Below are 9,428 nucleotides of genomic sequence, written 5' to 3' on the forward strand. Positions count from 1 at the left end.
ATCATCGTTTTTCTCATATAACTTAATAGTTTTTTAACCTTATATTTATGACAGGGAGTAAATAGATGGTAATTGGAGGTAAAGTGTGATGTTTTATTACAAGTTAGATACATTTACTATTATTTCCTTTTGTTTTTCTGAGCATCATAAATCTGTTATAAAATGAAGATTGATAAGTTAATGAAATTGCTATTGAAGAAGTTTATTAAGGTGCGGGATAAGAAACCAGAAAAACGAGAGAGGAAATAGAATGAAGAACAAAAAACCGAGTTGAAAATCACCATTCTAATGAATGCGAGTTTAATGAAAAAAAAAATTATGATGATTTCTTACTTGGCTAACTATGTATACCAGTCGAAGAATAAACCTATAGAATAGGTTCGAACTAATCAAGGATAGTCTAAGTATGAAAATTTCACACAGGATATTTAAACGAGATCGTTAATGTACATTAAAAATAACAGAGGACTCAATACCGAACCTAATTAATTCCAGAAGGTAAAGACATTGAACCAGACATCAAAACAGATTGGTTTCGATGACTTAAGTAAAACTTAAACCATGACAAGACCGACCCTGTAAAGCCATAACGCTCCAGCTTCCGCAGCAGAATTTCGTGATCGACGTAGTGGAAAGCCTTGGACAGATCACAAAATACTGCTGCTTTAGCCTCACCTCCATTAAGCTCAGAGTATACCATATCCAAAAAAAAAAAGCGTCAAGTGTACTTTTAGAGGATTGGAATCCATATTGCTTGGGTGTTATGAGCTTATATTTTGTTAAATATTTCCACATGCGTTTTATTACCACTTTCTAAATAATCTTCGAAAGTGTAGGTAGTAGGGAAATTGGCCTGTAATTTGCAGTAATACTTGTAGCTCCACCCTGTAAAGCGGGATAACAATCGACGATTTAAGACACTCGGGAAAATTACCTGTCTCAAAAGAACTGTTTATTGACGAGCACAATGAGATAAGTCCATCATGTGGTAGTTTCGTTAAGATTTCCGCCGTAATCTCGTCATTGCCGCATGATTTTTTATTTTTTGTATCATTGAGAGCCTCTAATAACTCCCACGACTCAACATTTTCAAAATGAAAAGAGTTTAGAACAGATATACCAGACGCAAACTCTAAGGGAACTATATCTGACAAAATGTTACTAGCCATGTCGCTAGCCACTTTAATAATAGAAAGTATTTATAGATTCCCATCAAGTTTGATCTCTTTTGCTTGTAGTGACGTACCATTATGTACCAGCTCTCTTTTTGTAAGTTTTTCGATGTATGCAATCTAAGTGAATCTATAATGATGCATTTATAATTCAGGCATAAATAAATTACCTTCTGAGCTCGAGGAATTCGTAGTTTATCATTTGCCCTGTATCCGAGTATTTTAAGTGGATAAAGCAGCTAAGACAGGTAGTTTTATCTGGCACCGACATCTTCTGATGGGCAGTGACTGTAGGGCACCTAAGACTGGATTGCAAGGGTGTTGTGACCCATATCGAGATGATTTGCAGCACTTCAATAGATCTATATTGCTAAGTACGGAGATCATCTGGTATATAGATGGCTTCATAATAGCTAGTGCAGGGCTCTGTGGTGGGGTCCCATATACCAGCAGGGCATACTCGCGGGGAATAGAAAATCCTAAGCTGTGGACACCACAACATAATCCTTTCAATCTGCTTGGACAGCAGCATACATGTTCTGGAGGGCAACTTGCTATGCTGGAAGTGGGGAAGCGGACTTTCTTGCCACAGTAGCATCTGCAAAACTGCCGGTAGGGTCTAAACTCATAATAGCCAAATGTGTAGCAGTTGCATCAATAAAGAGTCTGCTGGATAAGTGGACCGTTCATAGATGGACGGAAACACCTGGCATGAGACAGGATAAAGTATAGACACTATAGACGGACTGAGACTCTGCCTGTCTCACCCGAATTTTATTGCGCTTAAAAAGATACGAAAATCGGCTGGTCATGGGGTCTCTTAACGGGACATTGGCATTTAAGGCGTAATCTCCACACCATCTTATTATTGCAAGTAACCCGGAATGCCGGTTGTGTTGGGAGGGCAAAACTGGAGGCCACATTATTGGGGAGTGCCCAACACACACGCGCGCTAGCTTCAAGTAATTCTTGGGTAATACCTACAATGTACCGAACCAGATTAAGTCCTTCAAACCAGAGAGTTTCATTGGTTTTTCAAAATCTATTGTTTTCTGGTAACCCTCGGTGGGCCCGAGGAACCATTGGTAGACCTATATGCATAACAGCCTCCGGCTGCCCACTGCACTACAAATCTACTTACATTTCTATAAATATATAAATTATGGTCCTTGAAATAAACATTACTTTAATTTATTTATGATCTGCTTGGTTTTTATATTTCATGGGTCGCTTGAAATCCTAGAAAAAGCCAATATATTTAAAAATATTTGTTTGAAAGAACTTTTAATTCCTCTAAAGAGTTTTAGTAAGTTGAATATCTAATGGGTAAAGAGAAACATAGTGACGTTCTTATCATCTCACAAAACCCATCTACTCACCTCTTTTACCATGTTTATGATTTTTTGTCCTAAAATCTTAATATTAATTTAATTTTAAATTAATGATTAAGTATAATATTAAAGAAAGTAATGTTGTTTTAGGATTCTATCGCGTAAATTATGATACGACCTTGTGGAACAACTTAGCTACCGCGTTATTGCAAACAAACTTCTCAGGAATACATGAGTTAAATAGAGCACAAATTATCGATGACTCTAATCAGCTTGCCAAAGCTGGGTATCTATCTTACAGCCAAGTATTAAGGAACACCGAATTTTTAGCTAATGATACGTCATATTTTTCATGGTATCCTGCGACAAGCCTCTTTTGGTATTTACTGCAAAAGACTGGTAGTATGACTACACTGGGGGCAGCGTTGACAGTATGTTATTTTTGTCAAGTTTTATTTTAAACTGTTGGTTTTTAATAAATAAGTAAATGCATTTAATTTCAGCAACATTTTTTGCAATTGATAAGTAATGCAGCTGACTCAGTACCTCTCGAGACAGTTAATGAGGATGCCCACATTTATACTTTAAATCAAATTTTAATTAATACTTATGCTTGCAAATTTGGCAATAATAAATGTGCAACAGCCGCTAAGCTTTTGTTTAAAAATTACAAGGATACCTATGAAAGGTAATAAATACAGCTATTTTTTTATAGCAGTCATGTAACTTTTGCTTATTTTTAGGCCAAATATTAATATAAGGTCAGTAGTGTATTGTAATGGAATAAGACATAGTGAAGACTCAGAAGCTGATTGGAACTTCTTATATAAGCAATATCAAAATTCTTCGGTTTCTCAGGATTCTTCTACCATTTGGTCTGCTTTGGGTTGTGCAACAAATACAACTATTTTAAGAACGTTAGTATTATGATTTTTCTTACTGAACTGGGTAAGATCTATTTAAAATTTCCAGGTTCTTATCAAAAATTCTAACAAGTGATGGCATTATTACTTCATCTCAATATACATCTATTTTTTCCACTATTAATAATGGCAATGAAATTGGAGTAGATACAGCTCTCGAGTTTTTTATTGAGAACTATCGAGACATTATTAGCAGGTGAGTCAACACTTAATATAAGATAACTCGAATAAGATAATATTCAATCAGCGTACGCCTGTCCATATTAGAGCCACCTAAAGCCTTTCTTACATTTTAATCTTCACCAGTTAATATTGGCGTATTAGTGTTTATTGGATTTAGTTTTAATCAGACACTAATATCATGCATGTTCTATTTCTCATTCAGCAAAACCGCTGCAGATATACTCAACACTCTTTAAAAATCTATGAAACTCATTAAAACGTTAAGTACTTTTTCTAGCTGCTGTAAATCACTGTCAATCACGTAAACCGGGTGGTCCAGGGTAAAGGAGACACTATACATACTTTCTCTACTTTTTAAACGAAACAAACGAAATTTAATACCCTAATAATTGCTATTATCATTTTTTACCGAAACATAGGAGGCGAACGTAGCGACTTTAAAATTGGTAGTCAATAGTGCATACTATGATATTGTTCCGTTTATCCCATTCGTTAGGTGTGAATTAAAACAATCGAAATTATTTAACTAATTTATTTACACACTTTACTACGAAAATACGATCACTCACAGTAGTCGTGAGATATTTATTTTTGACTATATTTATTTACAAATATTTAAACGTCGCGCCAATATTTTAAACTTTACTTCACTGAACTGACCACTCTCGGTGATGCGGCTTCTTATATATTCGGCTGAACGCTGTTCCGGACCATTCTCGTGAACCTTCTAGACGTCATTCGATGTGCCACTTGTCATTCCGGAATAACGGAGAATCAGCTGGTTTGTCGGTGTTTACAATATCGTTACACTGACATCTCCCGCTCATTTCGTCCAAAAATGATTTCAAAGATGTTGATATCGGCAGAAGGTTCCCCTTTTGCAACTGGACCTTTTGTATAAATAAAAATCAGCAGTTTTCTCCCAACAACGGGGTTGGGGAGTATAACAGCATACCGGAACTTGCACGCCTGTAGACCTGAAGACCACTTCTAATATGACACGAATCATCCTCCAGTTCAAGTTATCGAGTTCGCATATGAATTTAGGAATTCCTAGACTTTTCAGATCCTACAAGCAAGCAAGTCCTCTTTTAGAGATCACAAAGCGTCCCAAACGTCCTTATAGGTTGGCTTTTAGTATGACGCCTCTTTGGTAACCAAGTAGAAGATCTTTCTACCAGTCCCCTCACCGGTTATTTTGAGTCCGTGCACCCAAAGGGGGGCACGGACCGACGCAGACCGACGCAGCTCTCGATTTTTTCCGAACTTTCTAGGGAAAACTATGGCTTCAGACATTTGAAAATCCTTATCTACACAATATGCCAGAGCATACTCAGCTGGAGCAGTAAACAACTCTTGCTGCACTTTATAGGTCATCAAATCCGACTCTGGTTAGATTTGTCGCAGCTCACCGTATTGGTTTCCATAACAAGGAGCCAGTCGGGTAAAGTGGATGAGCTTTACCCCTCGCCGGCTTGTGTATTCTGTAAAGAACAGCGTTGATGGCTTCCAGCACTTTGTATGGTTGATTCCAGGACGTTTGAAGATTCGGTGACAGACGATTCCATCTCTTAAGGTCATAGAGCCAAACCAAGTCACCCTTGTTGTATCTCTTTGGCATTGACATCATATGCGTCTTTCATTTGTTTCACTATGCCATTTTACTGCGGGTGTAATGCAACAGGTCTCGTTTTCTTTATTCCAAGCGTTTTTAACGTTCTGGAACAAGTTGAATTCAAATTCTCGTCATTGGTCTGAATGTAGGTCCAAAAATACCCCAAATCGCGAGATCCATTCTTTTATTAAGACGTCATTCATAGAAGAGGCTTTCTGATTTGGTAGAGCTTAACCCATTTGCCGAAATAGTCCATTACGACTATGATGTACTTATTCTCTACTTTTTAATCAGTTAATGGGCCAGCAACGTCAATATCAACCCTTTCAAAGTGACTTTCCACGTTATATTGATGCATCAAAGCCTTCTGCTTTCTTTGCGGACCATTATTTGCTTCAGCACTAGTCCCTTGCATCTGCCTTGCTAGACGTAAGGTTCTTAATAACTTCGCATCTTTGCATCTTTCTCCTATCCCCACTAACAAACTTCAACTCGACCTTCCTTAGTTTGACGGGAATAGAACTAGCGCATTCTGGAGGATCTTTTTACATGACTTGCTTTCTCACGTTTTCAATACTCCCAAATTTTGGTCCTGGCGGCTAAGTCCTCCAAGTGCCTCCCTTATCATGCGCTTGACGGATTCCTTAAAGTCGTCCCCCTTCTGGAACTGCCAAACGTTTCATGATCCTTTTCTGGACATCTAGATATGCCAGTCGTACCAAACACGCAATTCTTGCAACGACTCTTCTGATTTTTTGCACCAACTGGGTATTGTCGACATGTTCCTGGTGTGACTGGCAATAACGCATTTGCAAATGCCTCACCAGGTGGTCGCAAACATCTTGTTATTTGGGGGAAATTCTATTCGGCATCAGCATTAAGGCCAAAGTAAGGGCAGTGGCCTTCTCCCTCGATGACCAATCATTTACCGGTTCAAACTGAAACTGATAAACATTCCAGAATATTGTACCATCAAATTCAGGCGGTTTGAGGCGCATTAAACCAGCAGATTTCGTATTGGCACAAACCTCGCGCTTGTGGTTCACTGCTGAAGGTCTACAGGGCAGCTCATCGATAATGTTGACGTCTGCCCTCTATTAATGAAAGAATCTCTTTTTTTAGTAAAAGGATTTTTTCCAGAATTTCTTCTTTTAAATCAACGTTTTTCACGTTCGTTCTTAGTAAATTAAAACAATCGAAAATGGTCAACGAATTTATTTACACACTACTACGAACACACGATAACTCACAACTATAATATTTCAAAATTTACTTCACTGAACTGACATTGGACACCACATGTCACACTCATCATGATTGTCACACCATTGGACTATTATTTGTAGCGCTGGTTTAAAAATGAGGTGTACAAAGAGAAAGACGACACTCGGGAGGCCCTAATTCGAGACATTGTTTGTCAAAGAAAGATATAAATCACTTAGTAAGGCAATGTTTGTGTAAAAAAACTGTTTTGTTTGTAATTACGTTATATTTTGAAAATAACTGAGTATCGCATGAGAATACATAGGTTTTTAAATATTATGTTCATGTCTACAAAACTCACCTGGAATTTGATGAATTCCTCCCGGCTCACCCTGTATATACTGTATGTAATTTTCGAATATTTATTTAGCTAGACAAGGATTGCTCCAACTTATTTTCTCGATCATCATGCTTATACTAGCATTCCATTTTAGCATTGCGCAATGGATTTAAGTAAAGCAATAATAAACAAATGCTAATACCATACTTGCCAATAAATAATGAAAGAAAGCAAGAATGCTTTGATTATATTACAAATCCTCATAAAACCAAATCAGAACAAAAGAGGGTTTCAATTTTAGCCATGCTCAAGCGTTTGGGTACAAAGTTTCTTTGTGATTGCAAAAGAGAGGATGTAAAGAGATTAAGCACAACATTACCATATTCATATTTATTGCTAGTCTTTACATATCAGAAATGAGAGTAGTCTTAGGCTTTTACATCCTAAAAAATTATTTATTAAACTTCAACTTTCAAAATTACAGATATAATTCTTCCGGCTTATCTGTTAATGAGGTTCTAGCTGGTTTTGGATCAACATTTACTAAAATTTCACAAATACAAAAGGTAACATATTTTTAGCTGTGCATCTAAACTTGATTTAATATAATATATTTCTTTTAGCTTGAGAGCTTTTTAAGTTCAGCAGAAAATTTGACAGATAGCATAACTGAATCAGTAAAAAGCGCAATAGCCACTGCCAAAAGTAATCAAGAAATCATTAACCAACATACAAGCGCATTGTATACCTACTTTGGGTTAAGCGATGATGAAACGAGTTCCACTTCTACTTCAACTACAACTCTATCCACTACGTCATCTGTTTCTTCAACAACTACTACCTCAACAACTAGTTCAACATCTTCAGGCACTAGCTCAACAGCTTCACCTGATACTAGTGGTACAGAGAGTCTTTCAAAGAATACGTGTAGTTTATGGCTATTATTTATATTTGTTAGTACAGTTTTTCGTAATTGAAAACTTTAAATTGTTGTTATACTTTAAGCGAATAAATATTTTTGTTGGTAAATAAATAACATATCTTATGCATCTAAGACTTAATCCTAGTATATGTGTATTTTGTATATAAAATGAAAGAAATACAAAAAAAATCTAGAAAAATATACTAGTTTTCCGAATTTTCTAACATAGTCAGCAAACTATGTTATTTGTTTATTGGGTCTGATATGTGATTCAAGGAAATAGAATATGTATACGAGTATCTCAAAAAGCACTTCGGAAAGAAAGCGTTAGGTTACTTTTTATATGATAGATATAAACAAAAAGCGACAAGAAATTCGTATTTAATCTTCACCTAAAACTACACAAAAAGAATGTTTTTTGGGTACTATTGAAAACAAACCACAACAGAATCTTGTAGCTTTAAACTTATATTATTATAAACAATCAAATCATTTTATGTTGTACACAAACTATTGTCCGTTTTCTAAAACCGCTAGCATGATATCCATGGCTGCAATTTACCTCAGCTAAATCTAAGGCAAATTGATATACTTACGGGCAACAGTACATTGAATAGCCATTCGCTTAAATTAAAACTAATCAGGAGCCTACTTTACAGGCCATCAGGGCCGATGACAGAAAAAAGGGAATAACGAAATGATTCCCCCCATACCTGGCTGTTCTTCGAAAGAGCCCGTGCCTCGGTGCTGGATGAAGTCGATGGCCTGTATTGATCCAACGCGGAATTTCGACTTGATTATAGATATTGTAAGATAGTAGGTATCCAAAAGGGCTGTTATGCGCATAGGTCTCATGCACCCGTGCCCCACCGAGGGTTACTGGAGGCTAATAGGTCTAGAACAAGCAATGAGGCACTTTGGTTTGAAGGACTTAATGTCGCTGGGTAAACTGTACGTGTTACCCGGATATTTGAACCTAGGGAGAGCGAGTGCTGGGTACTTTAAGATCACATCAGGTTTGTTCTCACTGCAAATTTCTTACAAGTTTAAAACTATTTCCAAACCATTCTTAATGCGCATGCGTAAAATATAACTGATGACAATTTGAAAACGTTTGTGCGAACATTAAATACGGGTTGAGTGGAGAAGAAAAATAACCTCACTTTTTATGCCAGTGGGAAATAGGAAAATAAATAAAACATAAACAAAAAAAATTATACTACCCTCCCTTGGGCGTTTATATTAATAGAGTTTTAGATTGTGTGATTATTTGCTTAATAGTCTTGATTTTTGGGTCTTGTCCGTTCTTCAAGTAAATCTTCTTTAAAAGTCTGTGTCGGAATCAACATGACTCGGAATCAACAAAATTCTGATCCGATTCTTCCGACGACTCAAAATCACTCATTTCCTTAATGTGTATTTTCAGACTAATCCAACAATTTAAAATACAACAATTAGAGGTTATGTTCATATTCCGAAGATCGGCGTTGACTAGCTACACGAATTCTCTGACACTTTGCTTGAAATAAATCCGAAACAAGTCTGACTATCAGATGACAATCAGAAATTTGTGTAAGAACAACAAACTCTTGGTTTGAAATCGATCAGAAGTTTCTGTGCGAATGCATTTTACTCTATTGCGCATGTTTATTTGTCCAAAACTTGTTTCTTACTGCTGTGAGAACAAACCTGTGGTCTGCAGTTTTATCCTCCTTTCAACACCACCGGCATACCGAGTT

General features: G+C 36.6%; 1 protein-coding gene across 1 annotated transcript in view; it reads left to right on the top strand.

Moving 5' to 3' along the window:
- LOC126744495 (membrane alanyl aminopeptidase-like) overlaps positions 1-7,816 on the top strand; it is a 30,071-nt gene extending 22,255 nt beyond the window's left edge. The window contains exons 11-16 of the mRNA XM_050451931.1: positions 2,654-2,934; positions 3,007-3,191; positions 3,247-3,420; positions 3,476-3,622; positions 7,252-7,333; positions 7,391-7,816. Coding sequence (XP_050307888.1) covers positions 2,654-2,934; positions 3,007-3,191; positions 3,247-3,420; positions 3,476-3,622; positions 7,252-7,333; positions 7,391-7,744 — 1,223 coding nt within the window. The 3' untranslated portion in view covers positions 7,745-7,816. The remainder of the gene's footprint in view (positions 1-2,653; positions 2,935-3,006; positions 3,192-3,246; positions 3,421-3,475; positions 3,623-7,251; positions 7,334-7,390) is intronic.
- The last annotated feature ends 1,612 nt before the right edge of the window (positions 7,817-9,428 follow it).

The sequence above is a fragment of the Anthonomus grandis genome, chromosome 14 (assembly GCF_022605725.1).
Source record: "Anthonomus grandis grandis chromosome 14, icAntGran1.3, whole genome shotgun sequence".
Lineage (NCBI taxonomy): Eukaryota > Metazoa > Arthropoda > Insecta > Coleoptera > Curculionidae > Anthonomus > Anthonomus grandis.